Source organism: Phyllobates terribilis, unplaced genomic scaffold, assembly GCF_046119375.1.
Source record: "Phyllobates terribilis strain yellow unplaced genomic scaffold, ASM4611937v1 Scaffold_13__5_contigs__length_258822181, whole genome shotgun sequence".
NCBI lineage: Eukaryota > Metazoa > Chordata > Amphibia > Anura > Dendrobatidae > Phyllobates > Phyllobates terribilis.
In genome coordinates, this window is record NW_027362773.1 from 111,826,340 (window position 1) to 111,852,964 (window position 26,625).

General features: G+C 42.7%; 2 protein-coding genes across 3 annotated transcripts; one reads left to right on the top strand and one right to left on the bottom strand.

The window, feature by feature from the left end:
- Positions 1–489: 489 nt before the first annotated feature.
- On the bottom strand, positions 490–4,029 carry CUNH11orf68 (chromosome unknown C11orf68 homolog). The gene is made up of 2 exons (XM_073658431.1): positions 3,833–4,029; positions 490–1,955 (listed from the first exon to the last, which is right to left on the bottom strand). Exon 2 carries the CDS (start codon positions 1,943–1,945, stop codon positions 1,220–1,222), a length of 726 nt encoding a protein of 241 aa, XP_073514532.1. The 5' UTR covers positions 1,946–1,955; positions 3,833–4,029; the 3' UTR covers positions 490–1,219.
- Positions 4,030–4,100: 71 nt separating this feature from the next.
- On the top strand, positions 4,101–21,917 carry DRAP1 (DR1 associated protein 1). Of its 2 annotated transcripts, XM_073658433.1 has the most exons (8): positions 4,121–4,293; positions 7,127–7,256; positions 9,842–9,914; positions 11,521–11,614; positions 19,381–19,500; positions 20,636–20,726; positions 21,314–21,402; positions 21,695–21,917. In XM_073658433.1, the coding sequence occupies exons 3-8, from the start codon at positions 9,860–9,862 to the stop codon at positions 21,825–21,827; spliced, it is 582 nt and encodes a 193-aa protein (XP_073514534.1). In that variant the 5' UTR covers positions 4,121–4,293; positions 7,127–7,256; positions 9,842–9,859; the 3' UTR covers positions 21,828–21,917. The 2 variants fall into 2 exon arrangements, with proteins under 2 accessions (XP_073514533.1, XP_073514534.1); XM_073658432.1 differs by lacking the exon at positions 7,127–7,256 and having other exon boundaries at positions 4,101–4,293; positions 21,695–21,914.
- Positions 21,918–26,625: the final 4,708 nt, after the last annotated feature.

Here is a 26,625-nt window from a genome sequence, read left to right on the forward strand (position 1 = left end):
CCACTACTTGGACAAAGACTCAAAATTCATATGCTTTTTCCCCTGTAAAGTAATAACACCTATACTCTGGTGCTAGCGCCATTCCAGCGTTGTGGGCACTGGCTTTCCCGGGGACTGCGTGACGTTATGTCAGGCAATCCTTGTGGCCAGTTAGCACTGGCTTCACTCTCCCTGCCGTCGCACAAATCACATAAATCTAGGGGAAGTCAGAGCTGCTGCTCTCTCACTTCCTCCAAATGTATATGATAATCCAAAGGAGAGGAGAGTGAAGCCAGCACTGACTGGCCACAGGGATCTCCTGACATAAAGTCACGCAGTCCCCGGGAAAGCCAGTGCCGACACCGCTAGAACGGCTACAGCACCGGAGGTAAGGATAGGTGTTATTATTTTACAAGAGGGAAATATAGGGGTTGTCCAAGTAGTGGAGAACTACTTTAATTCATTGGGGGGGGGGGGGTATTTCACCTTTCTAATTACTGTACTGAGAAATTATTCATTTGGAATACATATACTGTATATTACAAATGATACAAACATTGAAATGCATAATCATGAAGATGATGTCCATTCCTTCTATGTCAGCGGCAGTGGAAGTTGTTAGCCTATTATTTCTGAAAGAATGCTGTCCCCAGAGAAGTCATTGATTATGGTGGTAATTTTGTGAAGATGCAAAAGGAATGGTGGCAGGGTCGGGTGATACGCCGGGTATGTTTACTGTACATATGCAATGTTTAGTCAAATTTTCAGTTCGGACTGGAAGGCTTTACTGTTACGGCACAATTATACTAGATAATCTAATAAAATCAATAAATGAACTACGAAAAGTTCTACATAAGCAGTAACATAAATTATACTCAGGCCTCATTCAGATGTCCGATTTCCACGTATGAGTGCTGTGTTTTTCACAGACAGGTGAACGACCCCATAGGCTATTTTTTGTCTCGGTTCACGGAAAATATTGTAGACATGTCCGATTTTCATCTGATGGTTGGATCAAAGTCAGCAATGCAAATCAATGGGTTTAAAGAAAAAAAAAAAAACGGATTGCACTCGGATGACAACTTTGATCAAATTCTGATCAAAATGAATCGGTCTGGTTTAATCGTATGAGAAAAAAAATCGTCCATCTGAATGAAGCCTCAGTCATAGCAGTTGGGAAAAATTATTTCCATAGGACTTTTAAGCATTAGTGCAACTTGAGGGTTGTTTGTTTTTTTTTTCAACTAACTTCTAGATTCGTAACCTTATTGGTAACTCTGGACCGTCGAGGAATACATTCCAAATCAAATCGGCTTTCATAGATAGTGGGGCATATCTGCCAATGATTGTTTCTGTAAATGCCTAAATAGGTGTACACATCAGGCTTGTATGTCAGTAAACATTTTACACCTGAACTTCGAATGACAGCATCGGTTTGCATGATACTTTCTTCATCGGTGAAGTCTTGAGTATACACACATATCACGTGCTTACTTTCAGGATGGTGAGGACTCACTTTAGCAACGTTGAGCCGACCTTCTACTACGGCAGTAGCTATTCCACGCCAGGCGTGGTCAACTTTAAATCCAGTATCTAAATGCATAAGCCATTTTCCAGAAGTTACTCCGTAATTAAGTGCTAACTCGCGAACAAGTTCATAATTAACTGTGCGTCCTGTACTTTGGAGTTTTTCCCAAGCATCCTGAAGGTTCTTGCCACCTTCAACCTGTGGACAGTAGCCTGGGCCATAAACAGCAATCCACCCTACTGGACCAGATCCTTCTTCAGAATCTCCAAAACGTGGAACCCTGGAAGGGCGATATGTTTCTAACCACTCATGAAATTCTGCTCGTGGAGTTTTGCGGGCATCAAAGATTACCCAGGGATCCATATCTGCAGCCATGGACTCAGCAGCATGGTCTTCTGCTCCTTTTGATACTCGCTCACCCTCCTCACAATTTAACATGTTTGCACAACTGCAAGGATAAAAGATATAAAAAAATAATATTAATATATTTATAAAAGCTAATCATGCAAGAATACGAACGATCCTTTGTTTTTTTTTTCTTGAGGTGGGGACCAAACCTCATTGTTGGGCATGCCGGAGACCACTGGAGCGGAAGTCACGGTGACTCCAATCGCCTGCGCACTGGAGCAGACAAGTAAAATAGCGCAGGGAGGAAAAAAATGCGCCTTAAGCTATAGGCACATGGGCGGGATGTGACGTGCAGGGGAGGAATATTTTAATTAAGCATATAGGCGGTCATTTCTTGGCATCCCCCGGACACCAAGCCCAGGAAAAAGGATTTTATAAAAAGCAATTTCACAGCCACAAGACCGCTAATATGGGACATACAGGTAAGTATAGATTTACACTTCTATCACCTGTGCCCATATTAGCGCTCTGATGGGTGACAGATTCCCATTAAAGTGCTTCTGCAGAAAGACTGGAGTCAAAAATGTCACTATGTAGGAGTAAATCAGGAGCAAATACAAAGCAGGTGATGGCTGTATTATACTGCAGGACTGGCCCACAGGGGAAAAGGAGAATCCTCCGGTGGGCCACCACCCACATATATGAGCAGTACTTGGCATAATGTAATTGAATCACTATGTACAAAGGCAGCATCTTATTCATTTAACCCCTTTCTAACGTCGAGTGTAATAATACGTATCTACGCCCTGGGCCTATTGGACCAGATACCTATTATTACACCCTGGTGATCGCCGCCGGGTGTCAGCTGATTCTAGCAGTTGCTCTCACTTATTAATGCTGCCGCCAATCACTGAGCTCAGAGGCTCATGCCATCTACCTTGTTAGAGCCGTTGATCTCACTTATTAATACTGCAGCCAATCACTGAGCTCAGAGGCTCATGCCATCTACCTTGTGAGAGCCGCTGATCTCACTTATTATTGCTGCAGCCAATCACTGAGCTCAGAGGCTCATGCCATCTACTTTGTGAGAGCCGCTGATCTCACTTATTAACGCTACAGCCAATCACTGAGTCAGAGGCTCATGCCATCTACCTTGTGAGAGCCGTTGATCTCACTTATTAATGCTGCAGCCAATCACTGAGCTCAGAGGCTCATGCCATCTACCTTGTGAGAGCCGTTGATCTCACTTATTAATGCTGCAGCCAATCACTGAGCTCAGAGGCTCATGCCATGTATCTTGTGAGAGCCGTTGATCTCACTTATTAATGCTGCAGCCAGTCACTGAGCTCAGAGGTTCATGCCTTGTATCTTGTGAGAGCCGTTGCTCTCACTGATTAACTGCAGCGTTATCATCGAGACGTCAGAGCTGGAGACAATAAGAGACACTGGGAGCAGAAGTGGAGATTCAGCGCTGGACCCGGGGAGAGTAAGTAAAGCATATATATATATTTTTGTTTGTTTTTAAACAAATAGCAGTTTTCTTAAACCAGTAAACCCCGTTGAGCCACCTGCGGCTTTCTGATCTTTCTACACTTACAGCGCAGTCACGCGGTTAGGCAGCGCAATTTCTTTTAAGCGAAAACAAGTTGCAAGACAAAACACAAGCAGATCGGAGGCAGCGGTCATGTGACTGACAGCAGCGGTTACTGACAGTAAACAAAACTGTAAACGTCAACTTATAGGCGCATTGTGTGATCTTTCTATTGACAGCGCATCTCTGTTCATAAAAATGGCAAAAAAAACGTCCCCGAGCCCGGTCATTAATTAGTAGGGGGCAGGTGGCCCCTCACTGCTGGGGGGATGTCTGCCCCTTTACCTCCTTCTGTATCACTCCCCAGCCCCTCACACCAATACAACAGCAGTAGCAATAACACCATGAGCGCAGACATGACAGGAGAGAAGTCACACAAGTCTTACTAGAGGCGAGACTCCGCTGTAGCCGGTCCTCAATATTACACTTCCGGTACTAGGCCCTGTTGCCTAGACGACGTTAGCCATCTTTGTGGGGCGGAGCTTCTACAGGTTTGTGTTATTGTAAACTTTATTAACAAGCGAAATTCAGTGCCGCAAAGGAAGTCCCCTCCTACTTTACGCCTCACGAATACAGAACTTTTTTTTTTCTTCAATAACTTTAATAACAGCTACTTCGCGAACAACCTACTGCAGTCACCAGGAAGCATCTTTTTTTTTTTCTTTTTTTTTTGACAATAGAACAAAACTTTATTAAACCACTCCCGGCGAACATCGCTTGCTAGTATTCTCGGCGGTTGCGGTGTGTGGCTCGTTCTCGGGTCTCGCTGCCCCCGGTGGGTCACAGTCGTCCTCCTCACTCGACGATGCCGAGCAAGAAGAAGAAGTACAACGCCCGCTTCCCGCCGGTGGGTCTGCGGCCTAGTTCTTCATTACCTGTCGCATTTCCCAGGAGGGGGAGGGGACATGTTTATGTCCTCCACGGGTTAATTGTGTTTGTAACTATCGCACCGTGTGACTGCGCGCCTCCTGTGTGTTGTGTGGAGCGCCCCAGCCTTTCTCTATGGCCGCTGCTGCCTGCGACTTTCTGTCCTGCTGTTGTGTGTCTCTCATTGGCTGGACTTTGCGTCCATCTTTGTGTTCTGTCCCCCCCCCAGCTCGAGCACTGGATCTCCTACCTCCTCCATTACTGATCTGGTCACTTTCTGGCCTGTGTATTAACCTCTTCATGACTGGAGGATGAATCATTTTGGTGCTTTTTGCCTCTTCTTCTTCCTAGAGCCGCTACTTTTTTTTTTCTTTCTTCTTTTTTTCACCCACATGGGTGTGAGGGAATATTTTTATTTATTTTTTGTAGCTTAGGTATGTTTAGGTTGTAGTTTTTTGATGACGCTGTTCATTTTAACATATAATGGACTGAAAAAAAAAGAGAAAATTCCAAATGCGGGGAGGAAATAATGTAATTCTGACATTTTGATTTCATGGGTCTCGTATGTTCAGCACTTATTGTGCCATGGCCGCATGATTCTCCAGGTCAGTATGCTTAAAGGGATTGTCCACTACTAGGACAGCCTCCTTCTTGGACTAAATGTTTGGACCCGCTAAAATAAAAAAGCCTATAATCAGGGCCAAACATTTTGTTCAAGAAGGGGTTGTCCTAGTACTGGACAACCTTTTTAAAGGGGTGGACCAGTTAAATTTAAAGAGGTTGCCCACTACTTTTACACTGATGTCCTGTCCTTAGTATAGGTCATCAATGTCTGATTGGCGAGGGTAAGACCCTCGCCGATCAGCTGCTGTTAGTGGTGGCTGCCAGTACTCCCTTACCGAGCTGCTCCATCTACTTGTAGTGGCCGCCGCAGGGTACTGCACATCCGCCTCCTATTGATTTGAATAGGAGATGGATGTGTAGTACCCTGCGGCGACCACTACAGGTAGATGGAGCAGTTCCTTAACTGAGTTCTGGCCGACACGAATAGCAGCTAGGGTGCTGGGTGTCGGACCTCGGCCGATCAGACATTGATGACCTATCCTAAGGACAGGACATCAGTGTAAAAGCAGTTGACAAGGGTTGTCTGGGACTAACATTGATGGCTTATCCTTACGATAGGTCATCAATGTCTGATTGGTGGGGGTGCGACACCTGGCACCTGCGCCGATCAGTTGTTACTGGTTTCAGCCGGAGCTGCACAGTTCCATCAACTGAATAGTACTGCACATCCGCCCCTTATTCAAATCAATAGGGGGGATGTGCAGTACCCAGCCGCGGCCACTATTCCATCGATGGAGCTGTGCAGCTCCGTAACTGAGTACTTCCGGCCGCCGCCGACATCCAAAACAGCTGATTAGCTGAGGTGCCGGGTTTTGCACACCCACCGATCAGACATTGATGACGTATCCTAAGGATGAATAAAATAGTGCCAGACAACCCCTTTAATGTAATAGTCTGTTTCTGGGGTTGATCACTGCTCTCCCTGCTCACCACGTTCTCTACTTTTCAATGCACATTGACAGTGCTCGCTGTTGTTGGCTTGTCACTTCTCATTTGAGATGGCGAGGGAGTGCATTGTCCCTGCATTCAAAAGAAATATAGCAACCGCTGCATGCTCAGTACAGCAGGAACTAGACCGACCTCTGAAACAGACATCACTGATGACTCTTCGTTTCAGGGTGGGGAAAGCAGGCTCTGCCCCCTGATGATGTCCAGTTTGAATAGCCCAGCATGCACTAGGGATTCTCAGACAAAATGCCACCAAAAGCAGGGAGGAGTCGGTAATCCAAACCTCCGACTCCTCAATTTCCATGGCTCTGACTCCCTCATACACGGCTTATGTTTAAGTGATACATTTACTGCAGCACAGATTCATCTCAGCTAAAAGTCCAGATCAGGAATAGGACAGACATTTATTTATTTATTTTATTCACTTATATAGCGCCATTAATTCCACAGCGCTTTACAGACATCATCACTGTCCCCATTGGGGCTCATAATCTAAATTCCCTATCAGTATGTCTTTGGAGTGTGGGAGGAAACCAGAGAACCCGGAGGAAACCCACACAAACACAGGGAGAACATACAAACTCCTTTCAGATGTCGTCCTTGGTGGGATTTGAACCCAGGCCCCCAGCGGTGCAAGGCTGCAGTGCTAACCACTGAGCCACCGTGCTGCCCTTATTTATAGAACATTTCATAACTTTCCCAAATTCTTAAGAAAAAATATTCCCCACAAACTGCATTGAACTACTGTACTCAATTTAGGAGTTGGTCCATTTTATACCGCCTCCGACTCCACAGCCCTGACCAAAAGGAAGTGGAAAAAAAGGGGAAGCGGTAGTGAATTTTTAACTAAACTATTTTAGAAAAGTGATTACATTGCATTAAATAGAAACATTTAGGATACAATTTTGGTTTTGGACCACCCCTTTAAGTGTGTGTGTGTGTGTATATGTATGTGTCTATGTCTATGGAGCCCTTCTCAATGGTTGTCCCTGGGAGATCTAGCACCCGCAGGCTGCATTAGTATTTCTTTGGAATATGTGATATATATATATATTATATTATATTATATTATATTTTTCTTTATTATCTGTTAGAGCACTGTAGCTGCATTATGTGTATGTATAATATATATACAAACTCATACACAACCCCAATACAAAAAAAGTTGTGACTGTGTAAAATGTAATGGAAACAAGAACACAATGATATGGAAATCTCTTACCACTATATTTTATTCACAGTTGAACATGTGGACACAGATCAGAAGTTGAACATCGGACATTCTTCCGTGTCATTTGACAAAAAATAATTAGTTTAGTAATTGATGACATTCCAAAAATGTTGGGACAGGGTTAACAAAAGGCTGAAAAAGTAAGTGGTACTAATGACAAATAGATGAAAGGTCAGTTTTCAATTAAGTCACTTGACTGTGTATAAAGTGCATGATAGAGAGGCAGAGTCTCTTCTCAGGAGTAAAGATGGTTGGAGGTTCATTCATATGTGGATCAATTTCAGGAAAATGTTCAAGTTAAAATTGCAAAGTCTTTGATTATTCCACCACCTACAGTGCATAATAACATCAGATATTCTGGAGAAATCCATGTGGACAAGGCCAACAGTGAATATTGGATGCTCATGATCTCCGGGCCCTCAGGCGGCCCAGCATTATAAACAGGCATGATTCGGTCATGCAAATCATTGCTTGGGCTCAGGAACACGTCCAGAAATCATGGTCTGTGAACACAGGCTGCCAAGCAATCTACAAATGTAAGGTAAAGCTCCGTCATGCAAAGAAGAAACCGCATAGCTCAATCCAGAAACGCTGCCGTGTCTTCTGGGTTTTAGCTCATTTCTAATAGACTGAGGCAAAATGGAAAGTTGTTCTGTGGTCGGATGAATCAAAATGGGAAATTCTTAATGGAAACCACAGACGCTGAGTCCTGTGGATAAGGCAAAGTTTTAATTCTTTTGTTCTTGCAGATTTTCCCCGGGATGTTATTCTCTATGATTTCAATGTCCCTTATTATGTTGTGGGGCCAGATAGGAGAGCGGAGAGATATTGGGACCTCCCCACATCTTCTGATCACTGCCTCTCATTCCAAAATCACTAGCGTGGAAGGTTAAAAAAAAAAAAAAAATTGGGGAATACCGGTTTTTGGAAAATTCGAGTAGAATTCTATTCTTTCTACTGTGGACGCAAGAGGAGAGGGACCCGCACTTTCAGCATCTTTGATGGTATGGAGGCTGCATTAGTGCCTATGGCATCGGCATTGCACACTTGAAAGGCGCCATCAATGCTGAGCATTATATAGAGGTGCTAGAATAACATATACGCCATCCAGACAATGTCTATTTCAGAAAAGACAGTGTATATTTCAGCAAGACAATGATAACCCCAAACTGCATCTATCACAACAGCATGGCTCGGCCGAATAAGAGTTCAGGGGATAAACTGGCTGCAGACAGTCCGGACCTTTCACCTATAGAAAACATTTGGCGCATTATGAAATGAAACAAACTCCTGTTGCGACTCCCGGAGTGTGGGAATCCAAAATCGGTCAAGAACGGGACAACGTTACTCTCCCAAAACTCCTTCGACTTGTCTCCTCACTTCCCAGACGTTTACAAACTTGTAAAAATAAGGAAGAGAGGAAGCTGCACGATGGTGGACACGGCCGGGGCACAGCTTTTTTGGGATCTGTCGCCATCAATTTTTTTAAGGCTATGTGCCCACGATGCAGAAATGCTCTGGATTTTTCCTGAGCTTTTCAGCATCTCCCTGGCAGAAAAAAACGCATGTGGATTGTACATGCGGATTGTACATGCGTTTTTCCTGCCAGGGACATGTGGATGTGAATCGTTCTTCACTGGCATTTCCACATGCGGGTTGACAAGCGCTTTCCAAGCGATTTTAGCATCACTTGGAAAGTGCTTGACAACTTGGTCACATTATATAAATCCATGCAAACGGCATGGATTTATATAGTGTGACCGAAAGAATGGTAAAAAATAAAAAAAATAAATCTATACTTGCCTTCTGATGGCCCCCGCAGTCTTGCTTCGCTCCGTCCTGGCTTGCCGGCAGCTTGCGGTACACTGAAGGACCTGCCGTCACATGACTATGACGTCAGCGCAGGTCCTTCAGTCCACCGCGATCTGCCGGTAAGGGAGGACAAGCGCATCGGGGGCCATCAGAAGGTAAATATAATATTTATTTTTTATTTTATTTATTTTTTTTACAGGTTCTATGGTATCCGGGTCCGGAGGAGAGTCTCCTGTCCTCCACACCCGGGTACCATCCGCACATTGCAACGCTCCGCATGTACAGATCCAGTGATGCGGAATCCATGCGTTCCAATGCAAGTCAATGGCGGCGAAAACGCAGCACTTCTGCAAAATAATTGGTCGTGCTGCGCTTTTTTCCACAATGATAATCCGCAGCGGAAATTTCTGCAGCATGTGCACAGCACATGCGGATTATCATTGGGAACATGGCAGGCCTTCTACCATGCGGTTTTTACGCGTTTCTGCAGCGTTTTTGCCGCTGCGGAAACGCTTAAAAAACGCATCGTGGGCACAAAGCCTTAATGTGTTATTTTTTTTTCAAATGAAATGGTAAAGTGTCCAACGTTCTACTTCTGATCTGTGATCTATGTTCTCTTGTGAATCAGTACGGACGGCTGCTGGTCTGTGCTGCGATTCAGAGCAAAAACCGGGAATGCAAGTAATAAAGCCAAACAATAATTTTTTTTTTTTTACATTTTGACAACCATATAAGTATTATATATTTATGTGAATGTGGTGGCAATGAACCTAATTTAAAAGTAGTTTTAAATTGGTTAATAAATATTGAAGATATATACACACACACACACACACACACACACACACACACACACACACACACACACACACTTATATATACTATTATTATTTTTTTTAATTTTGGATTATAGGCAAGGATCAAGAAGATTATGCAGACTGATGAAGAAATAGGCAAAGTTGCGGCAGCTGTTCCTGTCATAATTTGTATCCTTTGAGTATATTAATGCATGCCTTTATGTATTATTAATGTTCTTTTTATTTTTTTACTTGTACAATATACACGTGCAACTCCCAGTTTGCAAAAAGTCTTTAGCTTTAATGTCTAAGTAAATGTTAAAAAGTTGATAAAATTCCAGCGCCACCTTCTTTATCTACATAGTGAAAAGATGACTTTAATGAATTAATAATTTTAACTGTAATCCGACAAATACATACAACCCCAAAGTCATTAATGCTTTATTATCTGCCTTGTTCCTGGGTGCCGTAATACACTGAGATCCGCACTGAATCTTTTGATGATTGGAAGTTATTTTCCCCATGCATTCCTATGAGCTCCTCAAAGAATGGACTAATTGGGGGGGGGGGAGGAGAAAAAAGCTGTATAACTCTATGCAAAATTTCTAAATATCTTCATTTTTTCTTTCACTTGCTTAACTCTGAGAACGGACTGCTTGCATTGAAGAATCATTCTTGATTATGTAATGTACAATTTTATTGAAGGACTTTTTTTTTGTTTTTAAAGGGTTGTCCCATTTCATATTTTTACCTATAAATATGCATAGTGTAGCCATCCCCAATCTGTGGCTGCCCTTTTTATTTATTTCTGCATTTTTATTATTTCTGATTTGGTGGTTTTATAAATTAACATTTATTAAAAAATCTGTTAAAATGCTGACGTGTGTCTCTAATGGCCCTCTCTAGCAAAAATCGGGTCCAAACTTGTAGATTTTGGAATCCCTGCATGCAAAGCGGGATTCTCCCACACTCTGCAGCCCCTCAGTGTAAGCATGAGATCTCATGCTTTCCTTGCAAGAAGGGCCACGTTCTGCATGATTGAATCCCACAACCTGGACTTTCGGACTTGACTTTTGCTATAAACTCTGGACCTTTTTAGGAGGCCATTAGGGACATTTACCAGCATTTTTTTTATTTGGCAGTTTCACTAATTAACATCCATCTGAAGCTGCCATTGTTTTCTTAAATATGAAGGGTACCCCCCCTCCGTATTGGTGATTTTTACTCTTTAAGTTCACGTAATACAAAATAATGCCTAATTTATAGGTTTTGGGTTTTCTTTGAGAATTTATTCCCTTTAAGGGGAGTTTTAGAAGCACCAGGTCCCTGGGGAGTGATCTTGGCAGCCCCGGGTGGTTGATCTTGGCAGCACCGGGTCCCCGGGTGGTTGATCTTGCTCCGGGTCCCTGGGTGGTTGATCTTGGCAGCTCCGGGTCCCTGGGTGGTTGATCTTGGCAGCACTGGGTCCCTGGGTGGTTGATCTTGGCAGCTCCGGGTCCCTGGGTGGTTGATCTTGGCAGCTCCGGGTCCCTGGGTGGTTGATCTTGGCAGCACTGGGTCCCTGGGTGGGTGATCTTGCACTTATGGAAGTCATATCGTTGCTTTAGAAACCTGCTGGATAGGTGTGAATAACATTTTTCTTTATGTTCACATACTAAAGATGTGCGCGGAGAACCTCGGTTATGGCTTCTCTTAGCAGAAGGTCCCCACACAAGGACCTGCTCTTACTTTGTTACAGATTTCGGAACTGACAGCTGCCCCATATAAATGATTAAACTCCTTGACGTTTCATTAGCCCGTGCACTTGAGCTATTCCTGGAGTCGCTATTGAAAAAAGCTTGTCAGGTGACACAGTCTCGAAGTGCAAAGACCATGACTACTTCACACCTGTGAGTTTTTCTTCTACTATACGAAAATCTTGACTTTGTTGATTGTCAGTGTAATTAAAGAGGTTGTCCACTACTTTATCATTGATTAGGTCATGAATGTCTGATCGGTCGGGGTCTGACACCCAGCACCCTCGCCGGAGACCCTGATTCCAGTGATGTATGACTTACTTATTGGCAGCTTCCTGTGTACACTGTGAGCAAGCTACCAATCAGTGGTGGGGATGGGGTTACACAGCTCATGAGTATGGAGGACTAAATGGCAGCAGGTTACTAGTCCTCTATTGATAATCTCCTGCTGATAAAACATTGATTTCATCAAAATTACAACAAGCAGCCCAGTAAGTGACACATCGCTAGAATCAGAGTCTCTATTTTCACATACTGCTCAGATTAGGGGGCAAAAAACGTGGTGACAGCCACTATCCCTTTAATTAAGGGTTCACATCTTTTTATAATATTTTAGATAATAAATTATAAGCCCTATTTATATTAAAAGGATGTGCTCATCTTCATTCTTCAGGAGCGCACCGCTCCTCTGCCTCCCTATTTCCTGCTTGCTGGGCGGTACACTCCTGAGATTGATAGTTCAGACCGGCAATGTGATCGCAGGTACAAATTCCCAAAGGGTGATCAAACAAACAAAAATTTTTTTAAAAAAAAAACAAAACAAACTTTAGCCCCATTAAAAATAAAGGAAATAAGAGGGAAAATAAATATATTATGGTATTGGTGTGTCCGTAAACGTCCGATCTATCAATACATAATAACAATTGACCCATAAAGTGTAAAGCCGTAAAAAGAAAAAAAATCAAAAGGCAGAATTGCGGTTCTACAGTCATCACTCTCCGCTCTCAGATTTTCCCCTCATGACCCAAAAAAAAAATGCAATAACAAACTATCAAAATAGTACCCCAAATTAGTATCAATTAAAGCGGCCTCTTGCCACGCAAAAAAATCGGAATTAGTCTTACTGGTAATTATGTTTCCAGGAGTCCACATGACAGCACCATAGGAGCAGTAATCCCATATCCTCTGTAGGGACAGGAAGCACAAGAGGTTAAAAGCCCTCCCACCCCCAACCTCCTCAGTGATTTTCCAAGAACCACATTGGCTGGGTACAACAAAATTTTATTCTAGACTGCTTAGACATATGTTAAAGTCACCTACAGTAGCAATATAGGGAGGGAAATAAGGGTGCTGTCATGTGGACTCCTGTAAGACTAATTCCGGTTTTTCAGTACGTCCCCATGACGGCACCATAGGAGTATACCCAAGAACTCCATAGCTTAGGGTGGGATAATTGCCTGAAGTACCTTCCTACCAAACGCAGATCTCTGCTGTGAGAGAACATCTAGCTTGCAGTGTTTGCAGAAAGTAGTATGTGCTGACCATGTGGCTGCGGTACATATTTGTTCAATGGTAGCCCCTGCTCTAGTTGCCCATGAGGTGGAAATTGCTCTGGTGGAATGGGCTTTGATAGTTTCAGGGGGAGGCTGTCCTTCTGAAAGGTATGCTAGATTAATCATGGATGTGACCCATCTAGCTAAGGATGGTTTTGAAGCCTTCCTACCTCTATTTTTCCCCCCCGAACTGTATGAAAAGATTAGAGTCTAATCTCCAGTTCTGAGTGGCTTCCAAATAGGCCAACACTGCTCTGCGGACATCGAGATGGTGGAACTCTTCCTCCCTCGGATTTCTAAGGTTTTTGCAGAATGATGGAAGGGAAGAACCACTTCTTGGTTTAAGGTCATCGATGACACCACCTTCGGGGAGAAACTTGGATCCAGTTTGAGAATGATGCAATCATCCCAAATCTGCATATATGGCTCGACAACAGAGAGAGCCTGGATTTCACCCAACCTTTTAGCCTTGGTAATTGCCACCAAGAAGACCCTTTTCAGAGTCAAGTTATTTATTTCTAATTCATGAACTAGGCCGAAGGCAGGTTTGCAAAGGACTCTGAGGACAAGATTCAGATCCCACGGAGGGGAAGAAATTCTCTGGGTAGGCTTAAGTCTCTGGATTGCCTTGACAAATCTGATTATCCAGGGATGCGAGGAAAATGTGTCGAAGAAAGCACTTAGTGCTGCAGTCTGCACCTTCAAGGTACTGGGTCTAAGACCTGTGTCAAATCCCGCCTGCTAGAAATCCAGGATCGCAGGGATGTCTGGTTGAGAGGTGTCTACCGTCCTGTTGAACTGACAAAAAGTCCTCCAGACCTTTTTAATATATGGCTTAGGTTACAAGTTTTCTACTAGCCTGCATAGTCTGGATCACTCTGGCGGATACGCCTTTGGTCTTCAGGATCTCCCTTTCAGAAGCCAGGCTGAAAGCTGGAGTTTTTGAAGATTCCAATGCAACAGTGGACCTTGCGTCAGAAGATCTTCCTGTAATGGTAAAATGATTGGGTCTTCCAACGCTAGATGACGTAGAAGGGAGAACCAACTTCTCCTTGGCCAGAATGGGACAATTGCCATGACTGTCGCCCGATCTTCCTGAATCTTCCGCAGCACTCTCTGAATTAGGGGAGCAGGTGGGAAGGCATATGTTAGACCCTCTCCCCAATACTGAGAGGGCATCCACTGACAGAGGATGATCTCCTGGGTCGAGAGAGAAGAAAGATGTCGTCTTTGCATTTGTTCTGGATGCAAACATGTCTATGTGAGGCTGACACCATCTGCAAGTCAGTTGGAACACCTCTTCATTCAGTTCTAATTCCAAAGCCTTCATTTGTCGCCTGCTGAGGTAGTCTGCCTCTTGATTGTCAGATCCCCGAAGGTGAACTGCTGAAATGTAGCTCACCATCTTCTCTATACCTAAGAATATCCTGTTGGCCAGAGACTGGAGAAGTGGATGTCTTGGTCCGCCCTGATGTGTGATGAAGGAGACTGCCGTGATGTTGTCCGACAAGATCTTCACATGTCTGTCTCTCAAGACAGCCCGGCTTCTCTGTAGGGCTTCCCAAATCACCTGTAGTTCCCGAAAATTCGATGATCGGGTCCGAATTTCTGTGGACCATGTTCCTTGAAGATAACACTCTCCCACTCAAGCTCCCCATCCTGAGAGACTTGCGTCTGTGGTCACTAAAAGACATGTTTCCAGAATACACTGCACTCCCTTCTGTAGATTCTTCTGGTCGAGCCACCTGTGTAGAGAGTCCTGGACGTCTCTGGACAAAGACATCTTCATGTCTAGGTAATTCTAATGTCTGTCTGTCACTTCCAGGATGCATTTCTGTAGAGGCCTGGAATGGAACTGGCTCCATCTGACGCAGGTGATGTATGATGTCATGATTCCCAAAATACTCATTGCCTTTCGAATTGAAAGGTTTTTTTTTTCTCTCTTGCAAAAGAACGAATCCTTTGTAGGATTGAGATCATCTTGTCTTCCGGGAGAGAAGACGTTCGTATTTGCGTATTTGGGAGTCGAGATAGACTCCCAGGAATATGCGTGAAGTACTTGGGACAAGATTGTGAACAAAGAAAAATCCAATTAAACCCAGGCTGGTTAATGTCTGTAGGACAAATTCCAGATGTTGCGTCATACCTAGAGGGGATCCTGCCACCAACAGGAAGTCGTCCAAGTACGGAATGATGGTAATATCCCTGAGTCGGATATAGGCTACCACCTCTGCCATGATCTTCGTAAAGATTCTGGGAGCACATGAGAGGTCGAAGGGAAGACATAGGAACTGGTAGTGTAGAATCTGACTGCCTGATGGTAGTGCAAACCTCAGATATTGCTGACTTGAGGAATGTATCGGCAGGTGGTAATATGCATCCCTGAGGTCCAGGGTGCACATTACCGCATCTGTGTTTATTAGAGGAATGGCTGATCTCACTGATTCCATGCGGAATTTTTTGTAGTGGACCCATCGGTTTAGGGGCTTCAGATTGATAATTGTATGGAATTCCCCTGATGTGTTTTTTTACTGAAAATAGAGAGGAGTAATGGCCCCGATGTTGGTCGTGTTCTGGAACTGGAACAATAACCTTCTATTGTAGAAGCTTCTCTATGTCTGCATGTAGATGGGAAAGTGAGGTAGGGGAACCCTCTGTCAGGTGGAATTTTTGAGGGGGATTTGAGAAAACTCTATCTTGTAACCCTGCGCTATAGTTGTTGGCATCGGGTCACTCAAAATCCCTGGATACTAACTGTTTTAGAAAAACCTTAATAGCCATTGCCGTTTTGGACGGGAACTAGTACTGGGCTGGTATTTTTTTTATCTTTGTTCCCCTTATTAAAACTCCAGTTTGTAGACCCCCCCCCCCCCCTTTTTCTGAGTGTTATATTTACGGGAGGGGAAAGGTTTGCGAAAGGGCCGCTCCTTCTTTTTCTCCTCAGGGAAGCCCTTTTTTTTTTTTTTATCGGAGGCTTTTTCTAGTATGTTATCCAACACTGGTCTGAATACTGTGATCCCTGAAAATGGAATGGAGCACAGCTTGTTCTTAGAAGCTGTATCCTCAGACCATGTCTTTAACCAAACAACTCTTCGGGCTGAGTTGGAAAATGCATTATTTCTGGCCGCAAATCTGACCGATTCGTTATAAATAAAAATAAAATACGTTGCCATTTTTAATAGGGGCAAATGATTGAAGGAGAGATTCCCTCTGGCTGCCATCCCGTATGTGACCCTCTAGCTCCTCTAGCCAGACTTTCATGGATCGGGCAATAGATGTAGCAGCGACATTCGACTTAACTGCCACCGAGGCTTCCCAGGCTTTTTTCAAAAGTCCATCCGCCTTCCGATCCATAGGATCTTTAAGTCCTGATGAATCCTCAAAGGGGATAGAGGTTTTCTTGACCACCTTGGTCACTGGGACGTCAATCTTAGGAATAGTGTCCCAAACATTGGTGTCTTCTGGATCAAAGGAGAGTCGGGCGCGGAAGTCTCGTGGAATAGAGTCTCTTCTCTGCATCCTCCCATTCCTCCAGTATCATGTCTTTCACATGAGCATTAACAGGAAAAACCATGGATCTCTGGGTTCTAAGACCACCAAACATCTCATCCTGAATGTTACTGCTCTTCTCCGTCTCTTCTACCTGCTTCGTGTTTCGGACAGCTCGTAGAAGAATATCCATGCCATCTGAGTGGAACATATACTTTTTCCGTTCCCTGCCCTGAGGTGGACTGATGGTCTCACTGTTGTCTGAGTCGCCGGATGGGTCGATTTCACCCTCAGAAGATGGTGCTATATCTTCTCTGGGTCTTTTGGGTTCCTGGACATCCTGGACCCCTGAACCTGGGGGCTGCAGAGACTTAATAGAAGCCTGAACTTCTTCTTTGATTATACTACGCATCTCATTTAATAAAGCCCCGTGCTCCTCCTTTAGCATGGAGGCTCTACATTCAGCACATAGACACTTTTGTATATGAGTCGGGAGGTTTGATGTTACAATCCAGGCACCTCATGGATTTCACTGTGGCCTTTTTCCCTGCATCCTTCTTTTTTTCAGAAGGAGGTGGTAACTGCACAGAGATATCCTATAAAAAAAAAATATGGAGGGCCTGGTAAGGACAAGTTCCATTAACCATCTGAAATGTAATGGTACACTTACATGACTGTGGGTCGATACAGGGAGGGTATCGGGGTGTGACACATCAGCCATTGTGCTGCCAGGGGAGCCGAAGCTGTAAGCCTGCCTTTGATGCTCCCCAGCCCCCCTTTTTATACCTTACCTGGTCATCCTGTCATGTTCTCCTGCTCCACTGGCGTCTGGTCGAACCGCGCTTGAATCTCCCGCGCGACCGCCGACCAGAAGTCGTCATCCCCGAACTTCCGGTGTCGACGCCGGGCGGTCCTGAAGCCAGGAGAAGCCAGACCCGCCCAATGCAGGACGCCGAGAGCCCCAGCCATAGGGAAGCGGCACCCGGAGGCTCCAGCACACCGGATGGCTGAGGGACTCTCGACAGGGAGTGTCGGCCCAGGACCCACTGGGCGGCGGGAGGGAGAGAGCCGCGGCCCCCCCGATCCCCCGGGGCCCTTGTGAGTAATACGTATTTCCGCACCAGTGCTCCCTGCACCAGCGCTCCTCCTGTACTCCCTGTCCTGTGTAGGGACAGGAAAAACACTGAGGAGGTTGGGGGTGGGAGGGCTTTTAACCTCTTGTGCTTCCTGTCCCTACAGAGCATATGGGATTACTCCTCCTATGGTGCTGTCATGGGGACGTACTGGAAAATACATCGACAGAAAAATAAAAGTTACCAGGTCTCGGAAAATGGTGACGCAAAGCAAAAACTTTATTTTTACAAACTTCTGAATTTTTGTTTTCTTTATTTCGATGGAAAAAAAAAATCTATGCAAGTTTAGTAGCGGCACAATCGTACGGACCTGGAGAATGACGACATTTCAGAGTTATTTTTAATTAAGAACGAACATAGTAAAAACAAAACTCCCAAAAAATCTTTTCAGACTTTGTATTTTGATTTATTTATTTTTGCAATTTTTCCCATTTCAGCCCATTGAATTGGTGTCATTCTAAATTGCAAAAGCGAATCTTCATACGGCTGTGTCGACAGAAAAAGCTATGAAATATTCTGCATGATTAGATCTCAATCTAGTGCTATCGGCGGCATGCTGCTTAGTATTGAGCGAGAATAAATCCGCACACTGCTGGGGTTTTAAATAGCACTTTAATTGAGCTTGTTGTGCACACAATATTTTTATCACGATGTAGAGAGAAGTTCCTCGTGCTGTAGAGCATATGTTAAAGTGGATCTGTCACCATATTTCACCGTGCAAACTGTATATATTATTAATCTGATTTTAGACCTGATGAGACTGCTGTACTTACCTTATAAAAATTCTGAGATGTATTTTTTTTTTATCATTCTCCTAGCAGTCCTGCTGAAGAGTGAGTCCAAGCGTGTTCCGTCTCTGCCCACCCAGCCTGATTGACAGCTGCAGCTTCTTCTGAGCAGTGTGAGATCTCAGCAGGAAGGAGGTACACTGAGGAGCTGTCCATCAGGCTAGGTGGGCAGAGACTGAGTTTAATATTTCAAAAAGCTGTTGTGCCATGGAGTTTCCAAGAAAGTACACCAGCCTCATCAGATCTAAGGGATCCATGTAATAATACATAGGCGTTGAATTTGCTTTGGTAGACTAAAGTTCATCAGAGTGTACCGGATTATAGAGGGAGGTGCTGTTATCACCCATGCTGTGGATAGACGATATATTGTTTTCGTGTCCAAAACCCCATAGTTAAGGCAAAAAAAAAATGCTCTTTACCTGTAGTTATATGGAAGAGTGTCTAAAGGGAGAAATGAAGATTTATTCTCCTTGCAGCTCCTCGCTTCCAATCATCACGGCGGTGCTGCAGAGCCGACTGTCGCTCAAAGGGCAGGAGAGTGATAACTGCGCACCCACTATGTAGTGAGCAGTGACTGTGATTGCTCCAGGCACCATCCCTGATGACTGCAAGCAGCTGCAGGGAGAATAAAACTAAATTTTCTCCCTGTACCTGAGCTTCAATTAACCAGCCTAACATGGTTTAAATGCCCTTTACCAGCAGGTAAAAAGCATTTTTGTAGCTGACCTGTTTGCTTTAAGTGTACGGTATCAACTTGTATCGATACTTTGTCAACTATATTTGTTCTTGACATAACGGCACGCTTTTTTACTTATTGTTTTTTATTTTTTGACAATGATTTAATGCCAAGCTATCGCTTTCCATGAGTTGCTCTATTTGCAAAGGGTTTGTTGGAAAAGGATTGCTATTATTCCTGACTTTTTATTTCCTAATCACCTCTGTCTTCATCTTTACAGGAAACAGTGTATAGAACTCGAGCAGCAGTTTGACTTCTTAAAGGATCTGGTCGCCACTGTCCCAGATATGCAGGGAGAGAATGAAGACAATCACACGGAAGGGGAAAGGGTGTCGCGGAGGTAGCAAGTTCTTTTCTTTTAGTAATAATAGTAATTGCCATTATTATCTTTTACAGTACAAACAGAAGGAAAGGTTTCTGCTTACAATCTATGAGACTTTACTAGCCACCACCTAGGTTTTGCAGCTCCTCCTGCATTTGGGGACACTGCACTCAATATCAGCTCTGTAAATTAATTTAGGAAACCAATTCTTTCAGTTTCAAATGACCGCGCTCTTGTCGATGGCAGGAGCAATGTCATCAGAGGCAACACGTAAAACAGGCTGATGGCACACGAACAGGAAATTAGCAGGGGAACAAGGAAGTTGTTGCACAAGGTACCTTTATAGTTCCCCCTCTAAATTCCGTTAGGGTATGTTCACATGTTGCCTTTTTTTTTTTTTTACACGCGTTTTTGTTGGGGGAAAAAAACGTAGCGTTTTACTGTAAAGCTGTTTAAATACTGGCGAAGTACCACTGGAAACCTGTGGCCGAAGGAGCACGAGCAGGAACAGCAAGCGGTAGTAGAAGTTCTCGAAGTTGTAGGAAACAATCCGTAGATAGGTGAGAACAGTCTGGGTAAGAATGTTCAAGAACTGGAGACTGAAACAAGACTAAACAGCTAGACACCATACTCAAGCAATGAGTGAGATCCATGCGGCTTTAAGTAGGCCCAAACAGGAAACAAGATGGATCCCACAGGTTCAAAATCTTCTTAGTAAAGGGCAATTGCAGAATACAACAGCAGCCTCCAGTGGTAAGGAGTGGGATTGCAGCACAATTAAGGTGAACAATAGCAGCCACAAGTGGTCAAATTGTAAAAGGACAACAGGAATCCTGACAAAAGCAAAGTGAATGAGATTTTTGAAATCTCATCCACACATTGCTTATTCTTTCCTTGCAGATTGAAAGCTGCATCATATCAATTCTTGCAGCATTTTTGCAGCAAATTACACCCATACTAATAAAGGGGGAAAAATATGCAACCAAAAAAATGCCTTTTTTATGTAATATTTTTCCTGTAAAAACGTCCGTGTTTGCAGCAGGTTTTTCTGTGTGCTCATAGTTTTATGGCACTTCCTCAACCTAAACCATTTGTGCTTTGCAATTGCGTTTTAGCTTTTAATCGTAAAAACTGATTTATATTTTTATCTAAGGGGTCGAAAACCAGGAAGCAGTCGGAAAAATGGAGGTACGGCAATGAAAGGAAAAGATAAAAAGCAATCAGAAACGGACTCTGAGCAAGAGGTGAGCATATGTTTTTTTTTCAAACAAATGTTTTGGGGATAAATGGGTACTTTACGGCTATTTTTTAGAAACCTTGTATAAAAATAAAAAAAAAAATTCTTTTTTCAAATGTTTAATAATGGTTTTTTTTTTGTTTTTTTTTATCAACATTTGTGATTTTTGGGGGTATTTTGTTCATGTATTTTTCCCATAGGTGTCTCTGTAAGACATTAAGATATTACATATTTTAATGAAATATTTATCCCAAAAACTATTTTGAGCTAAAATTCTGTGAAAATGGCAATCTAAGAAGTATTTGTATGAAACCAGCCTTAAAGGGATTATTTGCTTTAAAAAAATATTGAAGATCCAACTTTGGGAAATGTCATCAATATCAGATCGGTGGGGGAGAGGGGGTCAGGACATCTGGCACCTACTAATTAGCTGTTATAAGTCCTATTCAAGAACTCTGATCGGTGGGGATGTCATATGTCCGACACCCTCCGATGTGGTATCCATGAGCTATAGATCATCAGCTTCTTTGGACTGCACGATCCCTTTTAAGGGCTATGTATTCTATGGGTTAATCAGAAGTTTAATTTTAACAGGAGGACTCGGAAGGCACAGAGTCGGAAGTCGAAGAAGAAATTTGTCCTGCCCCACCTGCAAATATTCAATCCCAAGTCTCATTTCAAAGGTAACGTATGTGACGTGACCTGTACAACCCTTATTACATGAAATGTCACCGACCTGCATTGGTGACCACTGGGTACATATTTTTGGGCATTAGAGTTATACATGAATGTTGGGGGTGGGGGGGGTATATATTTATATCTAATATTAGTATTATTAGTATTAATATGATGGTATATTAATATATTTAATAATGAGATAGAGAGATATGTTTAGGTGTTTCACCACACTTTAACTCCTTTTCATCTTTTATTTCTTGATTCTATTATTTTTTTTTTTTTTTTTTTTTTTTTTAGTCCCCCTCCCGCTCCAACCTTCCGACATTTTCAGTCCGTACCGGTCATGCCCTCGGCACCTGCTGCTTTGCCCACTATGCCAGCCCCATCGCTGCCCGCTGGCTGTGACGAGGAGGAAGATTATGATTCGTAGCCTCCGGACAAAACAATTCAAATTCCGTTTTCATTTATTTGCTTATTTTGTTTTTTTTTTTTTTTTTGGTTTTTAAATTTGGGCCCAAGGGCCCCTGGGTGGGGTTGGGGGTGGGGGGGTGGGGTAAATGTGTTCTTAAGTTTATTAAAAAAGGAGGTGGAGGAAACAGACTTTTGTTGTTATTTCACAAGACTTGGTTGTCATTCACATATCATGATGATGCTTCAAAAAGGATAACTATCAGAAGAGACCAGGGAAAGGTAAATGTACACTAGGATTGTGAATACAGATTTTAATGTCCTTTCATACGAAGACTTGATATTTTGAAATTACAAGACAAGTGAATAATGCTACATTTTTTTACCCATCCACTTCTGATTCTACTCGGATTCATTCTTGTCTTGAAAAATTTGTGTGTATTTAACAGAGTTAATTTTTCTGTTCATTCAGTTCAATTTTTGGCTATTGAATGACTGATTTAGAGTCTTGGCTTGCAAAATAGGATGAGACTTAACAATCGGTGTTTCCTAATGCAGAGGTGGGGGGAGGCTCCTGCTGCAGCCATTGTATTACAGCCACACGCTATCTATTGGGGCATCTTTCTCTTATACAGCACATACTTCAAACAGAAACCTACTTGATTAAGCAAAGTATTATGTTTTGTTTTTTTTTATCTTCCAGTATGCACTCCTGAAGAACCTTGCTAAGGCGAAACGTGTCGAGTGTGATATTCTGAGTACTTGTGACAAATTGAATATAAAGCTATTATGTTATTATTTACCTGCAGTGTATTTGTCCTCTTGGAGTTTTTCTATTGATCTATTGGATCAAGGTGCTGATCAGTGGGCACATTAATAAGTCTTTTAAGGTGTAACACAACCAGCCTGTGCTGAGTCGGGGAGCCGTTTGCGACTTTAGGGTGCCATCCTTTGCGGCAAGGCAGGGGCAGAACTAGGGTTGTAATAGGGTACTCTGACATCAACTAGTTTATCCCCTTGGTGGTATTTTCTCCCCTCTTGGACTTTGGTTATTTTATGAAAATACGTTTGATGGGCTTGATATACATTCAGACTAAATAAATATTGGATAGATCTTTTTGCAATGTCATTATTTAATTTCTATTTGTGGATCTTGACGTCTATTTCGCTATCACTAATTTGTGCTTTTAATTAATATTTAATAAAAGTAATGTTTTAATAGGTATATATTTCTGGGAGCCCTTTTCAAAAATATATACAAGTATACTCTGTATATTACAGCCACAGCCAGGATGGTGAGGAAGAATAGATGGAACATGGCTGAACTTCACAATTTCTTTATTTTTCTAATAGCAATCAACAAAACATGCTCAATTAAGGGAAAAAAAAATTTATGGGGGGGAAAAAAAAAAATCAGTTTAACAATTTTTATCCATTTAAGGATCTCTCCAGTTTTTCTTACTATGTTTTTTTTTTTTGTGTGTGCGTTTAACATGTGAATGTACATACCTATGTCACTATGTAAATGCAAGCCTATGAGACTTGCATAGGACTGCATTGGTAAAAACAACTTCTGGCCTACACAGAAGATGCAATGTGATCTGGCTGTTCACATTGGTGGTCAATTGGTCCAGAAGAGGAGCAGAAGAAGGTAGCGATCGATAAGTGCACCATGCACGTAAAAAATATATATATATATATATATATATATATATATATATATATATATATATATATATATATATATATATATATATATATTTCAGACCCCTTTAAATTTTTTACTCTTTGTTTCATTGCAGCCACTTGGTAAATTCTAAGAAGTTCATTTTTTTTCTCATTAAAGTACACTCTGCACCCCATCTTGACTGAAAAAAAACCCAGAAATGTAGAAATTTTTGCAAATTTATTAAAAAAGAAAAACTGAAATATCACTCAACTACTCTGTCAAAGAGTGGATCAACAAAAAAATATATACTTACACTGTCCATTTTAATGGTAAAGGAAAATTCCTTTCAATTCCTATCGGGGGCTTTGGTGCACCCTTGGTGTGGCTAAGGACTCTCCTGCTTCTGACTGAGCAAGTACTGACTAAAAGTTGCCCTCATGTATACATTTGTGCACTGACATTGCCCTGTAGCTCACACAGTGTAGTTGGGCACATTCTTGCCAAGGCTCCAATCTGAAGCTGCTCACTCTTACACCTACGAGTTTAGCGAGTTGTGGCCGCAGGAAGGCGAATGTGCTCACCCACACTGAGGAGGGGGCATAGCGGTGCATTTTTAAGTCCTTTGTGGTGCCTAGAGTGCACCGAGGCCCTTCATTTGCATTTAAAGCAATTTTCTTAGACACTGTACCATTAAGATGTACAGTATTAGTATGACAGTTTACCTTTTAGGCTTTTCTTAAACATTGTAAGGTTCTCCTCTATCCCTTGGCTGTCTTCACATTCACACAGCTAGCAAATGAACCGTCTGAGCTACAGATATGCATCCTTGTTTAAGTTTGGTTACCTTGAAATTAGGGGAAGTCTGAGTTGCTGTAATTTGCTCTTCTTGGACAGACTCGGTTTAAGACCACATTAGAAGGGTTTTCCAGGCTACACATGCAGGTTTGACTGCAGATTGCAATATGCACACTGTAAGGACTCCGCTTTTTCTCCAGCTTAAAGTGAATTTGTCAGCAGGTTTTTGCTATGTAATGTGAGAGTAGCATGATGTAGGGTCAGAGACCCTGATTTCAGCAATGTGTCACTTACTGGGCTGTGTTTTTCTCTCTCAATATAATCCAGTGTTTTATCAGCAGGAGATTATCACTACAGGACTAGGTGTGTCCTGCCTCCTAGTCCAACCATGCCCCCACCACCAGTTTTCTCCCAATGCACAGTATACACAGAAAGCAGCCAATCAGTGTGGGTGGGTTTATACAGGGCTCATCATTCTGAGCTCTGATAGATCTGCAGTAGAAAAAACTGTGATTCGATTACAACTGCTGCACCCAGTAACCTAAGTGACACATCGCTGGAATCAGGATCTCTGTCCCTGCATCATGCTGCTTTCAGATTATATAACAGAAACCTGCTGATTGATTCCCTTTAAGTCATTGCAGGACCACAAGTATGCGATTTGCATACTTGTGGTCACCTGCTAACTATCACCTTTTCATACGTCTCTCAATATACTGATGAGAGGCTAGGCGGGACGTGACCGCAACAATACAAATCATATACTTGTGGTCCTGATGACCTCTCAATCTGGAAAAAGAGCAGTGCCCTGACAGTGTACACTTTGGTTAATCTTGATGGCTTGCAATCTCCAGTCTCCTAGAGTGACTGCAGAAATGTGTGTAGCCCGGAAAACACTTTTAAAGGGAACCTGTCACCAGCTTTTCCAAATACAAAAGTACTGTATGTAAGTCCCCAATCCCCTCTGCATAGCACAAATGACCTTTAATTATACAACTGTGCAGTCCGATAGGCATCTCTGGTCTTGATCCAGCACCTCCTCTCTTCTTGCAGTTGTCGTCCTCCTTCCCTGCTTCATGTGGTTGTTGTGTCCTATGTCAGTCACACAGTGTCCTCCATCGCTCTCCTGCGCATGCGCACTTCTCTCTGTCCTGTCGAGGGCAGAGCAAAGTACTGTAGTACGCATGCTCCGGCTTTACTTCTGGGTCATTGTCGCTTTTTGGTCTTGTTCCAGCACATGCGCACTACAGTTCTTTGCACTACCCTCAGCAGGTGACCGGTTCCCTTTAAGGATGATCATCAATCTTTTTGAGATTGTGTAACATATTTAGCGCCCACTTTGCTGGCATTATTTAAGGCTGACGATAGAAAAATCTATGTAGCATTTGTTTAAAAAAATTGCTGGTTTTTATTACAGTTGAAAACGTATGAACTGAAATGCAGCAAGCAAATTATTGTCTGTTCTCCATGAGAAGCCGTTAAAATGCAAAGAAAAAAAGTAGCATTCATGCACAGTGTTGCGATATGGAGGCTTCGGATACCTCTTGAATAGTTTTTTTTTTAAGCTTGTTGTAAACAAATGCTTTAGAGTTTTACAAAGACGAGTGTCAATCGCTCCCAGTCAGTAGCAGCGGCAGCAGCATACACCACAGAGATTCTTTTGGTCACTGTCTATATTGCTGTTTTTGTTTTTTTTTTGGGATCATTTCGATGATCAGCCATGCTAAACACAGCGTTATACTTTTGTTGGTGCCACGTGAAATCATCCCCAGTAGATTAGCAGGATTGCTGCCTTGTTATATGAAATTTCAGCCCTTCGAAATAGTTGAAATGGCTTTTTAATGCGTTTTTTTTTTTTTTTTAACCGTATTCAGATTTAATCCCATATTCTTCTGATGTTCAGCCTATTCTCAATCCTCTGGTATAGGTCTATTCCAGAATTTAGTATCAAAATGTGACAAGTTTGACTTAATCCAGTTTCTTCCGTTCTTTTGCCTTTTAACCATTGACAGCTAAACAAGCCCACAACATGATGCAAAAAAAGCAGCAGTAGATGACCGATGCCAAAAATGCGATCGCTAGCCCAATGTATTGTACAATAAGGGTCCAAAATGCAAAGAGGTACACAACATGATGGCACTGTCCCTGGTACGAGAGATAGTGACGGAAAACCCAAATGCTTCCTAGAAGAAGAATTCACAGTTAGATGCAATATAACACTTTCAGGACAAAAAAAAACATTGCAATAACGGCGTAGTAATCAACATCTGTCTGGCTAATATCTGCTCTAAAGGCTAATATAGCCATTTAACTTTTGTTAATAGTTTTATAATACAATACCATACACTTCTCCTTT